This window comes from Stenella coeruleoalba, assembly GCF_951394435.1.
Source record: "Stenella coeruleoalba genome assembly, chromosome: 1".
In the NCBI taxonomy this organism is placed as follows: Eukaryota; Metazoa; Chordata; class Mammalia; order Artiodactyla; family Delphinidae; genus Stenella; species Stenella coeruleoalba.
In genome coordinates, this window is record NC_137169.1 from 150,124,700 (window position 1) to 150,147,671 (window position 22,972).

A 22,972-nucleotide genomic window follows, 5' to 3' on the forward strand; every position below is an offset into this window, starting at 1 on the left:
AGAGAAATACATTCCAAACAAAAGAACAAGATAAAACTTCAGAAACAGACCTTAATGAAATGGAGATAAGTAATTGACCTAATAGAGTTCAAAATAATGGTCATAAAGATGCTCAGTGAAGTCAGGAGAACAATGCATGAAAAGTGAGAATTTCAACAGAGAGACAGAATATATAAGAAAGTACCACACAGATTTAGTGCAGGTCAAAGCTATTCTAATGAGAAGTAACGGTGAAGGTATGACAGAGAAAGCAGGCTGGATGGATTAGCAAAATAGGGATGGAATATAGGGAAATGAGGAGTATGAGAGTAAACAAGCCTTTTAAGGAGTTGATCTTGCAAAAAGGTGGTGGCTAGAAGGGGGATATAGTTGTTGTTGTTTTATTTGCTTAAAAAACTTGAGGGTGATTAAAAGCCTATTGGGGGCTTCCCTGGTGGCGCAGTGGTTGAGAGTCCACCTGCCGATGCAGGGGACACGGGTTCGTGCCCCGGTCCGGGAGGATTCCACATGCCACCGAGCAGCTGGGCCCGTGAGCCATGGCCGCTGAGCCTGCGCGTCCGGAGCCTGTGCTCCGCAACGGGAGAGGCCACAGCAGTGAGAGGCCCGCGTTCCGCAAAAAAAAAAAAAAAAAAAAAAAAAAAGCCTATTGGAAGGATCTAGTTGTGAGGGAAAGTTGAATATATAGAAGAGAGAAGGAATAATTGATTTGGAATTTTCCTTAGAAAGTGGGAAGGAATAGGGTTCAAGGCATAGGTAGAAGAATTATATTTAAAGAGGATGTAGAAGGATAGAAAGAGGAGAGAATGGGTTTAGATATTAGTTGGTTTATATGTTTGGAATCAGAAATAAAGGTCTGATGGCTTCTAATTTCCTGTCTGATAGCTTCTAATTTCTCTGTACAGGTGAAAAAAAAGTTCATTTGATGATTGTTAAGGAAAGGAGGTCCAAGGAGCAAACTAATTAGATAAGGTCTGAAGCAGTTGTTATGGAAAGTGGAAACACTGGTTGACCAGAGGAAGAAAGTAGGATTTCCGGGTAGTGTTGGCGATGTATTTGAAGTTGGTGATCAATTTGCCCTGTTGTGTAACTTTCTTTACGGGGCTGCTCAGATATAATCACAAAGAAAGAAGGTAGTTAGGGGCTTGCCAGAGGGAGTGCCAAATTCCAGAAAGGTAAAGGAATACTAGAAAATGTTATTTGAAATAATAGACTTTGTTTGAAATGTAAGGAAATAGGAGGTAAAAAAGGAGAGACTGAAAGTAGAGGTGGAGGTCCCAACGAGGATGAAGAAGAATTGTAGCAGGCGTAGTTGAATTAACAAGCTGGGAAGGTCCTAGAGCCCGCGAGCCACAACTACTGAGCCTGCGTGCCACAACTACTGAAGCCTGTGCACCTAGAGCCTGTGCTCCACAACAAGAGAAGCCACTGCAATGAGAAGCCTGTGCACCACATGAAGAGTAGCCCCCCTCATGCCGCAACTAGAGAAAAACCTGCGTGCAGCAATGAAGACTCAACGCAGCCAAAAAAATAAATAAATAAATAAGTTGCATGTTTAAAAAGAAAAATCCAGCTACTGGGAGGTGAGCTGGGGCAAATAGGTGAGATGCCCCTTTACTCCCTCCTCTCCTCCCTAACTCACCAACTCCCCCTTCTGTTGGTGGTTACTTGAGTGGATGTATGTTCTTAATATTCATCTAAATCAAACATACAAATCTAATGAGAAAGAGAAGTTGCTGCAGAAAGGCTATGCATGTTTCCTAAAGTTTCCTAGAAACCAGGCATGACTTATCTCATTTGCAGATTATTCACACCATTAACCTCCGATTAGCATAAAAAATTGAGGAGTCAGTAATATTTAAAGTAGGGCCATAAGTAAGTTAAGTGTTTGTGGTCCACTCTTGTTTAACATTTTCCAAAACAAAAAACAAAATAAAAACACAGCACAGAGAAGCAGAGTCATCTGCCATCCCAACATTTGTATTAAGACTTTTCACTTGCTCTCTCCAAGGAAACTAAAGCTGAGTCCAGGGAAATGCCTTTACTACCTGTTTCCTGTATGTATTGGAATGATGGCCAGTGGTCAAGGGCTGACTCAGGGTCATTGGGGCACAGCCACTGTCCTCTCCCTGTCCCCACTGCTGCAGTCTACCATCTGCCCTTAGGTGGAGTTGAAAGACGCTTTTGATTGGGAAGACAATGGCTGTTGAGGGGGATGAACAAAAGGCGACCCAAATGCAGCAACAATTTTCAGGAATTCCTACTTGCTGTATCCCTGGTTTAGTAGATACATACAATTTTTAGGATGTCACATGTAGGACAGAAGTATTAGTGTCCCAGGAAGATAGGGGAGACATCTGTTTCCTTTTTAGCTGCCACCGTATCCTTTACAACTTCCCTCATTAAAGACTGATCAGGCACCAGTTGTTACCTGGGAATCACTCCAAAGGTCTCTATTGCAAATATAGTGGTGAGGTTACAGAAACTGCAAATTAGAAAAATAATATTAAAGATTAAATTAAATACAGTGTATTACAAGACTCCCTGCACATCTCTATGGTAACAACCAAATCATGTATAATCTTAGTTAAGGTGTCATTTTCTTTTTTATTTTTTCTTTCAAGATAGTTAATAATTTTATTATTACTAAAAGAAATTTTTTATCAAACGGAGCATTACCTCCCATTTTACAGAGAAAAATCTCCACTATAGAGTAAGGAATGAGAGTTATTAATGATGAATTATGTAATTTCATTTAAATCACATCTATATGACAAACTATCAAGTTGGTTAGTCTATGAAGAATTTGATATATTTATAAGTCAAAGGCCTTTATAATTAAGAAAATTACTATATTTAAATATATACTCCCTTCTTTGTTCTGCTGATAATTTCACTGCAAAATCATGGTTGGTAGACTGACATCAAAGAAGACTTGCTAAGAATTTTGTTCCGTTAAGTGGACAATTTCACTAATTTCATTAGCTTTTTTTTTGAGTCTTTTTTTAAACTTGAAGTACAGTATAGCTGATTTTCAAGGTTGTGTTAATTTCAGTGTAAAACAAAGTGATTCAGTTATACATATATCTATTCTTTTTCAGATTCTTTTCCCTTATAGGTTATTATAAAATATCTAGTATAGTTCCTTGTGCTAAACTATAGGTTGGTTGTTGGTTATCTATTTTGTATATAGTTGTCTGTATATGCTAATCCCAACCTCTTAATTTATCCCTCCTGGCTCTTTCCCCTTTGGTAACCATAAATTTGTTTTCTATGTCTATGAGTCTATTTCTATGTTGTAAATATGTTCATATTTATCTTTTCTTTCTTTCCTTTTTTTTTGATTCCACATATAAGTGGTATCAATATGATATTTTTCTTTCTCTGTCTGGCTTACTTCACTTAGTATGATAATCTCTAGGTCCATCCATGTTGCTGCAAATGGATATAATATCTTTATCCATTCATCTGTCAATAAACATTTAAGTTGCTTCCATGTCTTGGCTATTTTAAATAGTGCTGCAGTGCGATTAGGGCACATGTGTCTTTCCAAATTACAGTTTTCTCCAGATATGCCCCCGAGTGGGATCCCTTGATCATATGGTAACTCTATTTTTAGTTTTTAAAGAAACCTCCATACTGTTCTCCATAGTGGCTCTACCAATTTACATTCCCACCAACAGTGCAAGAGCGTTCCCTTTTCTCCACACCCTCTCCAGCATTGTTATTTGTAGACTTTTTGATGATGGCCATTCTAACCAGTGTGAGGTGATACATCAGTGTAGTTTTGATTCGCATTTCTCTGATAATTAGTGATGTTGAACATTTTTTTCACATGCTTATTCACCATCTGTATGTCTTCGTTGGAGAAATGTCTATTGAGATCTTCTGCTCATTTTTTGATTGGGTTGTTTTTTGATATTGAACTATATGAGCTGTTTGTATACTTTGGAAATTAATGCCTTGTTGGTAGCATTGTTTGCAGGTATTTTCTCCCAGTCTGTAAGTTGTCTTTTCATTTCGTCTATGGTTTCTTTTGCTATGCAAAAGCTTTTAAGTTTAATTAGGCCCTATTTGCTTATTTTTGTTTTTATTTCTATTATTCTAGGAGATGATCCAAGAACATATTGCTGTGATTTATGTCAAAGAGTGTTCTGCCTATGTTTTCTTTTTTTTTGAATTTTATTTTATTTTTATATAGCAGGTTCTTATTAGTTATCCATTTTATACACATTAGTGTATACATGTCAATCCCAATCTCCCAGTTCATCCCACCCCCCCCCCCACCGTGGCTTTCCCCCCTTCGTGTCCATATGTTTGTTCTCTACATCTGTGTCTCAATTTCTGCCCTGCAAACCGTTGATCTGTACCATTTTTCTAGGTTCCACATATATGTGTTAATATACGATATTTGTTTTTCTCTTTCTGACTTTCTTCACTCTGTATGACAGTCTCTAGATGCATCCACATCTCTACAAATGGCCTAATTTTGTTCCTTTTTATGGCTGAGTAATATTCTATTGTATATATGTACCACATCTTCTTTATCCATTCTTCTGTTGATGGACATTAGGTTGTTTGCATGACCTGGCTATTGTACATAGTGTGGCAATGAACATTGGGGTGCATGTGTCTTTTTGAATTATGGTTTTCTCTAGGTATATGTCCAGTAGTGGGATTGCTGGGTCATATGGTAATTCTATTTTTAATTTTTTAAGGAACCTCCATACTGTTCTCCATAGTGGCTGTATCAATTTACATTCCCACCAACATTGCAAGAGGGTCCCCTTTTCTCCACACCCTCTCCAGCATTTGTTGTTTGTAGATTTTCTGATGATACCCATTCTAACTGGTGTGAGGTGATACCTCATTGTAGTTTTGATTTGCATTTCTCTAATAATTAGTGATGCTGAGCAGCTTTTCATGTGCCTCTTGGCCATCTGTATGTCTTCTTTGGAGAAGTGTCTATTTAGGTCTTTGGTTATTCTTTTTTAACATTTTTTGATTGGGTTGTTTGTTTTTTTAATATTGAGCTGCATGATCTGTTTATATATTTTGGAGATTAATCCTTTGTCCATTGATTCATTTGCAAATATTTTCTCCCATTCTGAGGGTTGTCTTTTTGTCTTGTTTGTAGTTACCTTTGCTTTGCAAAAGCTTGTACATTTCATTAGGTCCCATTTGTTTATTTTTGTTTTTATTTCCATTACTTTAGGAGGTGGATCAAAAAAGATCTTGCTGTGATTTATGTCAAAGAGTGTTCTTCCTATGTTTTCCTCTAAGAGTTTTATAGTATCTTGTCTTACATTTAGGTCTTTAATCTATTTTGAGTTTATTTTTGTGTATGGTGTTAGGGAGTGTTCTAATTTCATTCTTTTACATGTAGATGTCCAGTTTTCCCAGCACCACTTATTGAAGAGACTGTCTTTTCTCTATTGTATATCCTTGCCTCCTTTGTCATAGATTAGTTGACCATAGGTGTGTGGGTTTATCTCTGGGCTTTCTATCCTGTTCCATTGATCTATATTTCTGTTTTTGTGCCAGTACCATATTGTCTTGATTACTGTCACTTTGTAGTATAGTCGGAAGTCAGGGAGTCTGATTCCTCCAGCTCGGTTTTCTTCCCTCAAGACTGCTTTGGCTATTCGGGGTCGTTTGTGTCTCACACAAATTTTAAGATTTTTTGTTCTAGTTCTGTAAAAAATGCCACTGGTAATTTGATAGAGATTGCATTGAATCTGTAGATTGCTTTGGGTAGTATAGTCATTTTCACAATATTGATTTTTCCAATCCAAGAACATGGTATATCTCTCCATCTGTTTGTATCATCTTTAATTTCTTTCATCAGTGTCTTACAGTTTTCTGCATATAGGTCTTTTGTCTCCCTAGGTCGGTTTATTCCTAGGTATTTTATTTTTTTGTTACAATGGTAAATGCGAGTGTTTCCTTAATTTCTCTTTCAGATTTTTCATCATTAGTGTATAAGAATGCAAGAGATTTCTGTGCATTAATTTTGTATCCTGCTACTTTACCAAATTCATTGATTAGCTCTAGTGGTTTTCTGGTGGCATTTTTAGGATTCTCTATGTATAGTATCATGTCATCTGCAAACAGTGACAGTTTTACTTCTTTTCCAATTTGTATTCCTTTTATTTCTTTTTCTTCTCTGACTGCCATGGCTAGGACTTCCTAAACAATATTGAATAATAGTAGTGAGAGTGGACATCCTTGCCTTGTTCCAGATCTTAGAGGAAATGCTTTCAGTTTTTCACCATTGAGAATGATGTTTGCTGTGGGTTTGTCATATATGGCCTTTATTATGTTGAGGTAGGTTCCCTCTATGCCCACCTTCTGGAGAGTTTTTATCATAAATGGGTGTTGAATTTTGTCAAAAGCTTTTTCTGCATCTATTGAGATGATCATATGGTTTTTCTTCTTCAATTTGTTAATATGGTGTATCACATTGATTGATTTATGAATATTGAAGAATCTTTGCATCCCTGGGATAAATCCCACACGATCATGGTGTATGATCCTTTTAATGTGTTATTGGATTCTGTTTGCTAGTATTTTGTTGAGGATTTTTGCATTTATATTCATCAGTGATATTGGTCTGTAATTTTTTTTGTAGTATCTTTTTTTTTTTTTTTTTTTAATGGTACGCGGGCCTCTCACTGTTGTGACCTCTGCTGTTGTGGTGCACAGGCTCCAGATACGCAGGCTCAGTAGCCATGGGTCGTGGGCCTAGCCGCTCTGTGGCATGCGGGATCTTCCTGGACCGGGGCACGAACCCGTGTCCCCTGCATCGGCAGGCGGACTCTCAACCACTGCGCCACCAGGGATGCCCTGTTGGAAGATTTTTAATCACAGTTTCAATTTCATTACTTGTGATTGGTCTGTTCATATTTTCTATTTCCTCCTGGTTCAGTCTTGGAAGGTTATACCTTTCTAAGAATTTGTCCGTTTCTTCCAGGTTGTCCATTTTATTGGCATAGAGTTGCTTGTAGTAGTCTCTTACGATGCTTTGTATTTCTGCGGTGTCTGTTGTAACTTCTCCTTTTTCATGTCTAATTTTATTGATTTGAGTTCTCTCCCTCTTTTTCTTGATGAGTCTGGCTAATGGTTTATCAATTTTGCTTATCTTCTCAAAGAACCAGCTTTTAGTTTTATGGATCTTTCCTATTGTTTTCTTTGTTTCTATTTCATTTATTTTTGCTCTGATCTTTATGATCTCTTTCCTTCTGCTGACTTTGGGTTTTATTTGTTCTTCTTTCTCTAGTTCCTTTAGGTGTAAAGGAACCTGCATCCCATAGGTTTTGGATCATGACGTGATCATTGTCATTTGTCTCCAGGTAGTTTTTGATTTCTTTGATTTCTCCAGTGATCTCTTGGCTTTTTAGTAACCTATTGTTTAGCCTCCATGTTTTTGTTTTTTTTTACATTTTTTCCCTGTAATTGATTTCTAATCTCATGGCGCTGTCGTCAGAAAAGATGCTTGATATGATTTCAATTTTCTTAAATTTACTGAGGCTTGATTTGTGTGCCAAGGTGTGATCTATCCTGGAGAATGTTCTGTGCGCACTTAAGAAGACAGTGTATTCTGTTATTTTGGGATGGAATGTCCTATAAATGTCAGTTAAGTTCATCCTGTTTAATGTTTGGTTTAAAGCTTGTGTTTCCTGATTTATTTTCATTTTGGATGATCTGTCCATTGGTGAAAGTGGGGTGCTAAATTCCCCTACTATATTTGTGTTACTATCGATTTCCCCTTTTACGGCTGTTAGCATTTGCCTTATGTATTGAGGTGCTCCTTTTTTGGGTGCATAAATAATTACAATTGTTATATCTTCTTTTTGGATTGATCCCTTGATCATTATGTAGTGTCCTTCTATGTCTCCTGTAATAGTCTTTATTTTAAAGTCTATTTTGTCTGATATGAGAATTGCTACTCCAGCTTTCTTTTGATTTCCATTGGCATGGAATATCTTTTTCCATCCCCTCACTTTCAGTCTGTATGTGTCCCTAGGTCTGAAGTGGGTCTCTTGTAGACAGCATATGTATGGGTTTTGTTTTTGTATCCATTCAGCAAACCTGTGTTTTTGGTTGGAGCATGTAATCCATTCACGTTTAAGGTAATTATCGATATGTATGTTCCTATGACAATTTTCTTAATTGTTTTGGGTTTGTTTTTGTAGGCCCTTATCTTCTCTTGTGTTTCTCACTTAGAGAAGTTCCTTTAGCATTTTTTTGTAGAGTTTGTTTGGTGTTGCTGAATTCTCTTAGCTTTTGCTTGTCTGTAAAACTTTTGATTTCTCCATCAAATCTGAATGAGATCCTTGCCGGGTAGAGTAATCTTGGTTGTAGGTTCTTCCTTTTCATCACTTTAAATATGTCATGCCACCCCCTTCTGGTTTGTAGAGTTTCTGCCGAGAAATCCGCTAACCGTATGGGAGTGCCCTTGTATGTTATTTGTCGTTTTTCCCTTGCTGCTTTCAATAATTTTTCTTTGTCTTTAATTTTTGCCAATTTGATTACTATGTGCCTTGGGGTGTTTCTCCTGGGTTTATCCTGTATTGGACTCTCTGCACTTCCTGGACTTGGGTGGCTATTTCCTTTCCCATGTTAGGGAAGTTTTCGACTATAATCACTTCAAATATTTTCTCAGGTCCTTTCTCTCTCTCTTCTCCTTCTGGGACCCCTATAATGCGAATGTTGTTGCGTTTAATGTCCCAGATGTCTCTTAAGCTGTCTTCATTTCTTTTCATTCTTTTTTCTTTATTCTGTTCTGCAGCAGTGAATTCCACCATTCTGTCTTCCAGGTCACTTATCCGTTCTTCTGCCTCAGTTATTCTGCTATTGATTCCTTGTAGTGTATTTTTCATTTCAGTTATTGTGTTGTTCATCTCTGTTTGTTTGTTCTTTAATTCTTCTAGGTCTTTGTTAAACATTTCTTGCATCTTCTCGATCTTTGCCTCCATTCTTTTTCCGAGGTCCTGGATCATCTTCACTCTCATTATTCTGAATTTTTTTTCTGGAAGGTTGCCTATCTCCACTTCATTTAGTTGTTTTTCTGGGGTTTTATCTTGTTCCTTCATCTGATACATAGCCCTCTGCCTTTTCATCTTGTCTATCTTTCTGTGAATGTGGTTTTTGTTCCATGGGCTGCCGGATTCTAGTTCTCCTTGCTTCTGCTGTCTGCACTCTGGTGGATGAGGCTATCTAAGAGGTTTGTGCAAGTTTCCTGATGGAAGGGACTGGTGGTGGGTAGAGCTGCATGTTGCTCTGGTGGGCAGAGCTCAGTAAAACTTTAATCTGCTTGTCTGCTGATGGGTGGGGCTGGGTTCCCTCCCTGTTGGTTGTTAGCCCTGAGGCAACCCAACACTGGAGCTTATCCGGGCTCTTTGGTGGGGCTAATGGTGGATCTGGAAGGGCTCACTCCAAGGAGTACTTCCCAGAACTTCTGCTGCCAGTGTCCTTGTCCTCATGGTGAGACACAGCCACCACCCTACCTATTCAGGAGACCATCCAACACTAGCAGGTGGTCTGGCTCAGTCTCCTATGGGGTCACTGCTCCTTCCCTGGGTCCTGATATGCACACTGCTCTGTGTGTGCCCTCCAAGAGTGGAGTCTCTGTTTCTCCCAGTCCTGTCAAAGTCCTGCAATCAAATCCCGCTAGACTTCAAAGTCTGGGTCTCCAGGAATTCCTCCTCCTGTTGCCGGAACCCCCAGGTTGGGAAGCCTGACGTGGGCCTCAGAACCTTCACTCCAGTGGGTGGACTTCTGTGATATGAATGTTCTCCAGTTTGTGAGTCACCCACCCAGCAGTTATGGGATTTTATTGTATTGTGATTGCACCCCCTCCTACCATCTCATTGTGGCTTCTCCTTTGTCTTTGGATGTAGGATATCTTTTCTGGTGAGTTCCAGTGTCTTCCTGTTGATGATTGTTCAGCAGTTAGTTGTGATTCCGGTGCTCTTGCAAGAGGGAGTGAGAGCACGTCCTTTTACTCTGGCATCTTGAACCAATCTCCCTTCCTGTTTTCTTCTGGGAGTTTTACGGTATCCAGTCTTACATTTAGTTCTTTAATCTATTTTGGGTTTATTTTTGTGTATGGTGTTAGAGAATGTTCTAATTTCATTATTTTACATGTAACTATCCAGTTTTCCCAGCACCACTTATTGAAGAGACTGTCTTTTTTCCATTGTATATTTTGCCTCCTTTGTCATAGATTAGTTGACCAGAGGTGTATTGGTTTACCTCTGGGCTTTCTATCCTTTTCCACTGATCTATACTTCTCTTTTTGTGCGCCAGTACCGTACTGTCTTGATTACTGTAGCTTTGTAGTATAGTCTGAAGTCAGGGAGCCTGATTCTGCCAGCTCCATTTTTCTTTCTCAATATTGCTTTGGCTAATCTGGATCTTTTGTGTTTCCACACAAATTGTAAAATTTTTTGTTCTAATTCTGTTAAAAATACCATTGATAATTTGATAGGGATTGCATTGAATCTGTAGATTGTCTTGGGTAGTATAGTCATTTTGACAATATTGGCTCTTCCAATCCAAGAACCCACTATATCTATCTGTTTGTATCATCTTTGATTTCTTTCATCAATATCTTATAGTTTTGAGAGTACAGGTCTTTTGCCTCCTTAGGTAGGTTTATCCCTAGGTATTTTATCTCTCGTAATTTAGCATATTGCTTGGAATGAGACAGGATGTAACTAAATAAATATTAATAATATGATTTCACCTATCTTCGTGTGGGAGAAGATACAGGAAAAGAACTTAGTTTTATTGAGTCCTTGCTATGTGCCCAGCAAAGGTGGGGATTTTTACCCAGGTTCTTCATTTAATCCTCAGGATACTATAAGATAGCTATTACTGACTCATTGCACAGGTAAATAAGCTCAAAGAGACCAAATAATTTGCTTAAGACTAGATGTTACTAGTGGCAAAATTAGGACTCAAATCAAAGTAGACTCTCTAGCATAATGTTCTCAAGGTCCATCAACATTATCTCAAGTGGTAAGATTTCCTTCTTTTTATGGCCAGATAATATTCCATACCACATTTTCTTTGTCCATTCATCCATCCTTGGACACTTATGTTATTTCCATATACTGGCAATTGTAAATAATGCTGCAATGAACATGCGGGTATATATATCTTTTTAAGTTAGTGTTTTTGTTTTCTTTAGATAAATATGTAGGGTTGGAATAGTTGGATCATATGGTAGTTCTATTTTTAATAGTTTGGGGAACCTCCATACTGTTTTCCATAGTAGCTGCATAAATTTACATTCCCACCAACAGTGCACAAGTGTTCCCTTTTCTTCACATCCTCATCAACACTTATCTCTTGTCTTTTTGATAATAGCCATTCCAACAGGTGGTTTTGAGTCGTATTTCTCTGATGATTACTGATGTTGGGCACCCTTTTATGTACCCGTTTCATGTATGTCTTCTTTGGAAAAATGTCTAATCAGGTCCTTGGCCCATTTTTAAATTGTTTTGTGTTTTTTTTTTGTTTTTTGCTATTGAGTAGTATGAGTTCTTTATATATTTAGATATTAACCCGTTATCAGCTATATGATTTGTAAATAGTTTCTCCCATTCTGTAGGTTGCCTTTTCATTTTGTTGATGGTTTCCTTTGCTGTGTAGAGCTTTTTAGCTTGATGTAGTCCCATGTGTTTATTTTTGCTTTTGTTGCCTTTGCTTTTGGTGTCAAATAAAAACAAATTGCTGCAAAGACTGACATCAGGGAGCTTACCACCTATGTTTTCTTCTAGGAATTTTATGGTTTCAGGGCTTATGTTCAAGTTTTTAATTCATTTGGGTTAACTTTTTGTATGGTGTTAGATAGTGGTCCAGTATCAATCTTTCACAGGTGGCTGTCCAATTTTCCCAACACCATTTATTGAAGAGAATGTCCTTTCCCTACTATATATTCTTGGCTCTTTTGTCATAAATTAAGTGACTGTATATGTGTGAGTTTCTTTCCAGGGATTTCTATTTTGTTCCATTGATCTATGTGTCTGTTTTTATGTCAGTACCATACTGTTTTGATTACTGCAGCTTTGCAATATAGTTTGGGATCAGGGAGTGTGACGCTTCCAACTTTGATCTTCTTTCTTAAGACTGCTTTGGCTTTTTGGGGTCTTTTGCAGTTCCATACACATTTCAGGATAGTTTGTTCTATTTCTGTGAAAAATATCATTGGAATTTTGATAGGGATTGCTTTGAATCTGTAGATTGCTTGGGTAATATAGAACTTTTCTTTCTCTTCATTTTTTCTTTTATTTGAGGAGTTTTCTGCTCAGCTCCTTTTCTCATCACCCTCAATTCCTTCACTGTGGGTATCTCCTAAAAGCCCTTTTCTTCTCATAAGTCAATTAACTTATGTGTGCTCATGGAGTCACTATAGAAGATGCCCACGTTTGTGTTTTCAAAACTCTTTATCATCAGCTATTCCCTCCAACTCAAGGCCCAAATTAAAATTTTTAACTGTTTATAGGACATCTTCACTCAGATATGTCATTGTCCTCTCAAATGCAAAGTCAGAACTCTTAGAAAAAGAAAGACCTCAAAGAAAAACCACCTCAGTGTCTACTGTGGTCAAAGAAAATACCATAATTTTTAATCACCTAGTCTAGAAAACTTGAGACCATATCAGTTCCTTCTTTTCCTGCATTTGCCACACTAGATCAATATAATATCTCTTTTCCTGATAAATATTTATTAGACTTTTTCCTTTCTTTCCACTCCTGCTGCCAACAGAGCTTCCTTTGACGCTTGTCTTGTTAGTTCCACTCCTCTCATTTATCTGCAATTTATTTTCCTTTTATAAGATTCTTTATTCTCAGGCTAATTTTCCTAGAACTATACTCTCATCACAACACTCCCCTAGTAAAGATACTAAAGAGGCTCTCTAGGACATGGTTTGAAATTGAATTCAACATTATGAATTGCCTCGAATTAGTCTGCACCCTTTGTTTTTTACCTTCCTCACTCAAGGTATTTTCCACTTTCTTTCATGAGTCCACGAGCCATAGACAATATGTTAATATTCAGCTTCATTCCATTATTAGTGTGATTTCTTTCATCTGAAGGGTCTATCTTAGTTCTCTGGCAATATAAATTCTTAATGCTCCCTGTCCTCCGGAAGTTTTCTCCTGATGCTCAAGATAGCATTGATTTTTTCCCATCTCTGAATTATTATTATGCCTATCAATAAAACAAATAATTATATTTGAAAAATATATCATGTGTTTGCTCTGATTTATCCTCCTTTGGTTTTATGTGTACCCTCCACTCCTCCTTCCCCAACCAGTTTAATTACAAGCATCTTAAAGGCTGAGATTATCCTTATGCTCTATTTGCATCTATCATAGCAATGAAACATAGTAAAGTACTCAGAATGTAATTGTGAATCGATTAATTTAATTAATGTTTAACATGAAATCTTATCTCCCACTCCCACAGAATGTTTAACAGGATTGCTCCAAAATGTAAAAACAAATATGACAGGCATACCTTGGAGATGTGGGTTCAGTTTCAAACCACCGCAATAAAATGAATACCACAATAAAGTGAGTCACACAAAATTTTGCTTTCCCAGTGGGTGTAAAAGTTATTTTTACACTATACTATAGTCTATTAAGTGTGCAATAGCATTATGTCTAAAAAAAGACTGTGCATACCTTAATTAAAAAATACTTTATTTCTCAAGAAATGCTAACCATCACCAGAGCCTTCAACAAATCATAATCTTTTTGCTGGTGGAGGGTTTGAAATATTGCAAGAATTACTAAAATGTGACACAGAGACATGAAGTTGAGCAAATGCTGTTAGAAAAACGGCTGTGACAAACCTGCTTGACAAAGGGTTGCTACAAACCTTCAGTTTGTAAATTGAAGCACAATAAAGTGAGGCATAATAAAATGAGGTATGCCTTTAATTGGATAGCTGGGTGGTATCAAATTAAATCAAGAAAATAAAAATTTAATTTTTAGGAACTAAGGCGAAAACTATTATAATGGAACATTTATATTCACCTATAGTTTGGATCCAGGATCTTCACACGAAACACATACATTCCGGAATGGTCCAAGGGCCAAACTAAATGGTTACGGTTAGACTTGTTGATAATCTCATATGGTTGATTTAAGTCTCCTGGTTTTCCAATAGCATAAGAAAAACAGTGCTTATAGTTCTGAGTAGAAAACAAAGACAAAAACCTTTAGGTCATTAGCTGACTTTAATATACAAAATTATATACTCATATATTTATTTTGGAAAATTATTTAGAGATATAATAGTTATTCCTATCCCTTCTATCATTTTAGTGTAGTATAGTATTTTTAGAGGCTATCTTGGGTTCAAGTTTGATAAAAAGTGAAGCTTAGTGAAAGAAAATGCTGTGTTTATTTATTTGCAAACAATAATACATTAGGGTGTTGAGAATCTGTAAGCATTTAATTTCCCTAAATTGAAAACCACAAAATCCTTCAAGGATGCTTACTTTGGGACAGACACTATTTTGATCATAAGGTATGGATACAGTAGTCAAATCTTCTCCTAAGACTTTTATTTATCCCTATAACCACTACTGTCTCTCTGTGGGTCTCATTTATTTATCTCCTGTTCCCTTTTTAAAAAGCATAAACACTATATATTTTTAAAGTTACTTTATTAAAGCTAAGGTAATAAAATAAAATCCTAAAATAATACATGGCATTTCTTCTGGATTCTTGTAGGTCCTGTATGCTTTCACACCCTACTTAAAGTCTTGCTTGTCTGTCATGTATTCTCAGTGAGGCTGAATTCTTTCTATAGCTTTTGAGTGAGTAACTCCCATTTATTCAAGTGGTATTTACTTCTTGTTCTTTCCTTCATATTCTCCCTACATTTTGACATTTTTCAGTATGCAGATATTGTATTCTTTCTTAACTCTACTTGGTTTTGGAGATAATCAGGACAGTTCATATAGTTCCCTTATTTGGCTATGGGATCTGGTATACATAGAAGTCCCTTCTATAGCTCTCTCATTTTACCTTATTTATATATACTCCAGTATTTACCCTCCTGTTTGAAAATTTTTTTTGAAGGTGAATATTGCCTTCACACTGAAAATTCCTCTACTTTCCTTCTTAACAGGTCATTTTCTTTTACATAGGTGAATCATTCCATAATTATATTTTAATTATAAGTCCCATCCCTAAAACTCTTTTTTTTTTTTTTTTTTTTTTTTTTGCGGTACGCGGGCCTCTCACTGCTGTGGCCTCCCCCATTGCGGAGCACAGGCTCCGGACGCGCAGGCCCAGCGGCCATGGCTCACGAGCCCAGCCGCTCCGCGGCATGTGGGATCCTCCCGGAACGGGGCACGAACCCGTGTCCCCTGCATCGGCAGGCGGACTCTCAACCACTGCGCCACCAGGGAAGCCCATCCCTAAAACTCTTAATGATTTTTTACAATTTCATGAAGTGTTACTGTATGTCTTGATAAACTGCAAAATAATTCTTCTATCTCTCTCCTTTATCACATTTACTATTATTTCTTCCCTTTGTCTACCTTTCTACTACTGCACTCTCTGGCACATTTATAAAGCAATATGTTAGGTGTACATTAATGAAAAACAAGTAAGAGACTCATCATTATTATTTTTTTCTTTTGAACATCAAAAAATTCATTTCTACCTTTATTTGTATGTAAGTACTTGTTTATTTATTTTTGAGATATAATTGACCTGTAACATTATATTAATTTCAGGTATACAATGTAATAATTCAATATTTGCATATAGTGTGAAATGATAACCACAATATGTCTAGTTAACATCTATCACCATACATAGTTACATTTTTTTTCTTATGATGGGAACTTCTAAGATCTGCTCTCTTAGCAACTTTCAAACATACAATACTGTATTATTAACTACAGTCACCATGCTGTACATTGCACGCCGATGACATTTTATGACTGTAAGTTTGTACCTTTTGACCACCTTCACCCATTTCACCCCCTACGTGTGGCAACCAATCATTTTTTGATGTACCCTAACTTGAAAACATGATATGTCTTCTTCTTATTATTTTTTTGTTGGTGGAGTTTCTCGTAGGCCAACACGGGCCTGGGAACTTCTTGTTCTACCAAGTGAGTTAATACATGAAACCATGAACTTAATTGAAAGAATATGTGGCACATACTAAATATGTGCAGGAACTGGACACATATCCTCACAGCAATGTATTGCTGATGAGGACACATTCATCTTCTATCATTACAAGTATTTTTTGTGTATAGGCACCTGGGAATATTTATATTGTTTCCAACTTTCTACCTAGTTATTTCCTAATGTGAAAGATGATTCCCACTGATTGTTGCTCCTATTTTTGTGTCATGCCTGATATTTCCTGTTGTAGTAACAGACTTTTTTTTTTCCAATTATTGTGTTTTTCCCTTTTCTTTTTAAGTTGAAAGCCCACTTGATCAAGCTATATAGCCTCTAAGAAAACACGTCAGCCCTGACCTCATGAATTACAATTCTTTTTTTTTAACATCTTTATTGGAGTATAATTGCTTTACAATTGTGTGTTAGTTTCTGCTTTATAATAAAGTGAATCAGCTATACATATACATATATCCCCATATCTCTTCCCTCTTGTGTCTCCCTCCCACCCTCCCTATCCTATCCCTCTAGATGGTCACAAAGCACCGAGCTGATCTCCCTGTGCTATGTGGCTGCTTCCCACTAGCTATCTATTTTACATTTGGTAGTATATATATGCCCATGCCACTCTCTCACTTAGTCCCATCTTACCCTTCTCCCTCTCCATGTCCTCAAGTCCATTCTTTATGTCTGCATCTTTATTCCTGTCCTGCCCCTAGGTTTTTCAGAACCTTTTTTTTTTAGATTCCATATATATGTGTTAGCATATGGTGTTTTTTTTTCTATTACAATAGCCAGGACATGGAAGCAACCTAAATGTCCATGAACAGATGAATGCATAAAGAAGATGTGGCACATATATACAATGGAATACTACTCAGTCATAAAAAGAAACAAAATTGAGTTATTTGTAGTGAGGTGGATGGACCTAGAGTCTGTCATACAGAGTGAAGTAAGTCAGAAAGAGAAATACAATTCATCTTTAGCCAAGGACATCTCGGATTACTATGTCAGTCATGTCCAGAAACTCAACTCACATCCTGAGTTATAAGTATGTAGCCAGCCATTCATAACCCACATTCTCCCTTTCCTTCTCAAACTCCAACATTAAGTTGGAAGAACCTGTGAAAATGCCACTTTTGTTTATGAGTCCTTCAGATTTTCTCTTGAGAATTTACAGTCTCTAGAGCTACTTCGCAGATTTTTATGCAAGTGTCATTCATCCTTGTAGAATCAGGACTATGTAGCAATTGGAAGGCTATTTCATTTCAGGTATATGTTTCAGGAAGAGAGCACCTCTGATTGCCATGTTGAATAAATATACAGTGACACTCTTCAGTAAGCATAGCCTTACTCACTAGGACATAAATAGTCTTTGCAGGTACCTGCCTTCTACTATATTCAGACTCCAGACTGAATCCACCCTTTTAGTTGTGAGCTTTTTGTCTCTCATATGGTAGAACTGAACACTTAGGGCCTGGTGTGGGCACTCTAGAATCTTTATAGAATGTAAGCCACTACTTCAATGTTTCTTAAATGTGGTCCCCAGATCAGCAGTATCAGCATCACCTGGGAACTTGTTAGAAATGCAAATTCGGGGGCTTAGCCCCAGATCTAATGAATCAGAAACTTTGGAGGTAGGACCCAGAGATCAGTTTTAGCAAGTCCTCTAGGTGATTCTGATGTCACCTAGAGGTGATTCTAAAATTTGAGAACTACTGCACTGTATCATACCTATTGAGGCAATCTCCATGACTGTTAATTATCAGGTAGCTCATCCCTTCCTAGGAGTATGTTATTTTGTCATATCTTATAACATTTGGGTGCCCTTTGTGAGATTCTGTGTAAGAGGGTCACTTACATTTACCCTCAACCCCAGATTCTTGGATGTCCTTCAACAAGAAGTTAGAAGGGTAAGTTTTGTTCTTAACGGATTCCATTACTAGTTTACTTCCTTATGATTTTTTAAATAGCAGAATAATACTGTTTGTAATAGGTGGGTGACCTATAATTAATGAATTAGTTCCACAAATATTTATTGAGCACCCGTAATGGGTTAGATGCTGGGGATACACCAGTGAACAAAACAAATAAAATTCCCTCCCCTTATGGAGCCTACATTTCAGTTGGGGATCCAGATAATAAATAGGATAAGTAAATAGACTATATAATGTGTCAGAGAGTTATAAATGCTAATGACATTAAAGAAAATAGGGAAGGGAGATAGCAACTGTCACGGGGTGATGTTTAACTTTTTCGGTAGAGTGGCCAGGGAAGTCTTCATTGATAAGTTGATTTTCAAGTAAAGACCTGAAGAAAGGCATTAGCTAGTCATGATGGGGGTGCGGTGGGGATGGGGTGCAGGGAGTCCTGCTGGCTTTGTCATAACTCTAAGTGACATGGGAGCCATCACATGGTTTTGAGCAGAAGAGTGGCACGTTCTGATTTATGTCTTAGTAGGATCAGTCTTGGTGCTGTGTTGTGGATGGATTCATGGCAGGCAAGCCCGAAGCAGGGAAACCATTTAGGATGCTATGGTTATAACCCAGATGGTTGGTGATGGTGGCTTGAAACAGTATGGTGGCAGTTGGGGTGGCACAGGGTGACCAAATTCACAATATACTTTGAAGAAAGAGCCAACAAGATTTGCTGAAAGACCAAATGTGGAGCATAAGATGACATTTAGCTTTTATCCTGAGCAAACTGGGAGGATGGAATTTTTATTAACTGAGGTGGGAAAGAATGTTGGGGGAGTATGTCTGGAGGGTGGATATCAGAAACTCAGTTTCAGACATGTTAAGTTTGAAGCATCATCAGTTTTCTTGTTTGTTGGAATATTCCCATCAGTAAACATGTGGTTATTTTTCTCAATTATTAAAAAAAAAAAAGACCCTTTCTTCAACCCATTGCTCTCCAGCCACTACACTATTTCTCTCCTTACTGCAAAACTCCTCTGCAGAGACTATTCTTGTCTATTCTTGCTGCTTTGAGTTCTTTTTTTTCCATACTAATTAAACCCACTTCAGTAGGGTTTTGTCTCTCACTATCCTACGAAAACTGATCCTGTCAAGGTTACCTGTTACCTCCCTGCTGCTGAAGTAAATGATCAAGTTTCAATCCTCATCATAGTTGACCTATCTTAGTAGTGAATTTAGCACACTTGATCCCTCCCTCCTTCTGGTGAGACTTGCTTTACATGAGGTCCAAAACATCATACTTGCCTGGATCTTCTCTTGCTTCTTGGATTATTCCTTTTTCACCTCCTTTGCCTCTCCTCATTTCCCCCATCTCTAAATACTGAAATGACCCCAGATTTAGTCCTTTTCTTTTTACACCTATATCAGGGGTTCATAACCTCATAGTGAGTGTGTATAAATATATAAAAATAGATTTAAAAATATATATAAAGTTGTATTTTATTTTTATATGGGCCCCTTTGGCAATCTGGTGAAGCCTATGGACTACTATGGGCCCCTCTCAGAATAATGTTTTTAAAAATAATAACATAAAATAGGTTGCATTACAAGGGAAACTAGTTATAAGGAATTTTAGTTGTCAAAATATTGAAAACAATATGGCAACATGTTGCACATTCTAAAATATGTGCTTCTTTAAATAAAATTAGATAGAAGGGTCTTGCCCCAGGTCTAATAACTACCATAATTTTCTTGATAAAGTAGAAAGCAAGTTCATTAGATAAGAACGAGGATGGGGGAAGAGGAGAAAGCATGCAATAACTATTTATGAGAGGGGAAGAGAGAATGAGGTAAAGAAGTATTTGTTGGGCAGTATTATGGGACCATTTTAATCATGAGATGAAAGTGAAACAAGTCAGCATGGGTATGTTTTTCTCTGGCCACAGTCAGGTGCTAAGGTGGACAGTTGAACTTAACTAAGGTTGTGATTTAGCTATGCAAACATAAAGAAGTGGGGGGGGCAAAAGAATTGAGGGTCATATTAATAGAGTGATATGACTATTGACTGTGGAATTTAAGCCAGATAAAGAGGGAAAAGAGAACCGGGGGTGGGGTGAGGATGGTAGGATCAATGAATTGAAGGTTATGTTGAGCTGGAAGAATTGTTCAAAGGATTGTTGGAGTAAAGCTCCTAGAATAATGTTACTAGGAAGATAGGGAGTGGTGGATGGAAAATGGATGGTTTGGAGTTGGGAATTCAGAGGGAGATACATATCGTTTGTATATATATCTCTATCTTGACATGTATAGGTTCTGACGTAGAAGCAAAATAACATTCTTATTGTAGGGTTTACATTTTACAGGCTGAAGTACCTTATATGTCACATTTTATTCATGAGATATGATTTGATTTGCCAAATAACATAAATTAATTTCAATTTAAGAAAATTCACTTGAAAACAATATAGGATGCATAATTGATATTCAGAAATGATCTTTTAGTTACACAAGATTGAAACTTCAGGCAGTCTTTAGAAAGACTCAGTCTCAATGCTTTAACATGTTTGTCAGATATTTAATAATCTGCAAACAGATTTTCAGAAGAGAAAATTAAAACAAAATTGTTAGTAATGCAGGGGCAACAGAAGATCAAATAGAATTAAGATGAAGCATCTTGGAAATCATAATATAATCCAATAGAAAAATTGGATTTGATTTACAAAATCAAATTTAAACCCAAAGTGTTTCCATTAAGCACTTAATACTAAAACGCCAAGTTAGTTATTATAAATAAACAATTTGCAAGGTAATATTTTTCTTACCTCAGGTCCCCAGGCTTCTTCTAACGGGAGGCGCTTGTTAAGCTCAGTCATTGACTTCCATGTCTGAGCTTCGTGCAAACAGCCACTCTGTCAAAAGGTTTTATATATATAGAAAGGTTTTATATATATATATATGTTTTACATATCAATTTATTTCTAATTATTTAATATAGTTTAGTGCTGTTGAAAATTATATATCTAATTTTTAAATTATTTAAATGTTTGCTGATATACAGAAAAACAATGGACTTTTGTATATTGACCTTGTACAGAGAGAACTTCTTAAACTCACTTATTAACTTTGTTTCAGACGAACAACCATGTTATCTGTGAATATGAGTTTCATTTCTTCCTTTCCAATCCTTACACTTTTAATTTATTTGTATTGTTTATTGTTTACCTTATTACAGACATCAAGAACAATGTTGTATAGAAATGGTTAGAACATGCCTCCTTGTTTCATTCCTGATTTCAGAGGGAAGGCTTTCACATTTTCACCATTAAGAATGATGTTTTATACAGGTTTTTTGTATTGACATTTTATTAGGTTAAGGAAGTTACCATTTATTTATAATTTTCTAAGATTTATTTAAAAAATAATGTTATGTATGGGTGATAAATTTTTAATCAGATGACTTTTCATCAACTGTTGTAATAATCTTATGCCTTTTCTTATTTATACTGTTAATATAGTGGATTACTTTGATTTTCAAATATCCCCAATGCTTAATTTATGAAATAAAGAAAACTTGGCCTGGATGGATTATTATTATTATTTTATTTATTTGTTTTTATTTTTGGCTGTGTTGGGTCTTTGTTGCTGTGCGTGGGCTTTCTCTAGTTGCGGCGAGTGGGGGCTACTATTCCTTGGAGTGCACAGACTTACTGTCGTGGCTTCTCTTGTTGTGGAGCACGGGCTCTAGGCACGCGGGCTTCAGTAGTTGTGGCTCGTGGGCTCTAGAGCGCAGGTTCAGTAGTTGTGGCGCATAGGCTTAGCTGCCCCGTGACATGTGGGATCTTCCCGGGCCAGGGCTCGAACCTGTGACCCTGCATTGGCAGGTGGATTCTTAACCACTGGGACACCAGGGAAGCCCTGGATTATTTTTTAATAAGTTGCTGTATTTGATTTGCTAGAATTTTGTTCAGGTGTTTTGTATCTATGGTTATGAGTCAGATTGGCTCATCATTCTCTTCTCTTAAGGTCCTCATCAAGTCCTCCTGGATTCACAAAATGAGTTGAAAGTGTTTCCTCCTGCCCTTATACTCTGGAAGAGTTTTTATAAGGCTGAAGTAAAATTTTTCTTAAATATTTGGTAGACCTCATCAGGAAAGCCATCTGAGATTAGAGTTTTCTATTTTTTGGAGGGGGGGAATACAAGAAATTTTGGTGTATTTTTCAAGGCATTTGTCCATTGCCAAATTTGTTGATATAAATTTTTTTATAATAACCTCTATTATCTGGATTATAAAATGGTGATATTTCAATTCTATTTTTTCATTTGTCAACTGGAATAATTTTATAAAGAGATGCTTCCCCTCATCTACTGTTTGTTTGTCCATTGGTAGAGTTCATTTGAAGAAAATAGGATAAATACTTGTTTCTCTTTATTTACCAGTTTTCAAAATAAGGCATTGGTTTCCTATCATTCTGTAAAGGTGATTTAAAAAGAAAATCATGAATTCATCGATTTAATATATTTAATGAGTTTTACTCCATTGCAGTAATTATTCTCCAGGAAGCGCAAACTGTCCCATCTTTGGCCAGTAGAAACCTCTTGATGTTGATTTATGATTACTTTTATTTATTTATTTTTAATTAATTTAGTTTATTTTTGGCTGTGTTGGGTCTTCGTTGCTACGTGCAGGTTTTCTCGAGTTGTGGTGAGTGGGGGCTACTGTTCGTTGTGGTGTGCGGGCTTCTCATTGTGGTGGCTTCTCTTGTTGTGGAGCACGGGCTCTAGGCATGCAGGCTCAGTAGCTGTGGCTCACGGGCTCTAGAATGCAGGCTCAGTAGTTGTGGCACAGAGGCTTAGTTGCTCCGCGGCATGTGGGATCTTCTCGGACGAGG

At 37.0% G+C, this 22,972-nt stretch overlaps 1 protein-coding gene across 1 annotated transcript in view; it reads right to left on the reverse strand.

The window, feature by feature from the left end:
* The window catches only part of CATSPERE (catsper channel auxiliary subunit epsilon), a gene marked incomplete at its 3' end in the record, with an annotated part of 242,258 nt that overhangs the window by 4,377 nt on the left and 214,909 nt on the right, over window positions 1–22,972 (reverse strand). The window contains exons 19-21 of the mRNA XM_079916436.1: window positions 20,905–20,991; window positions 14,052–14,209; window positions 2,429–2,482 (exon numbers count right to left, since the gene is read on the reverse strand). Of these exons, the coding sequence (XP_079772562.1) occupies window positions 2,429–2,482; window positions 14,052–14,209; window positions 20,905–20,991 (299 nt within the window). The remainder of the gene's footprint in view (window positions 1–2,428; window positions 2,483–14,051; window positions 14,210–20,904; window positions 20,992–22,972) is intronic.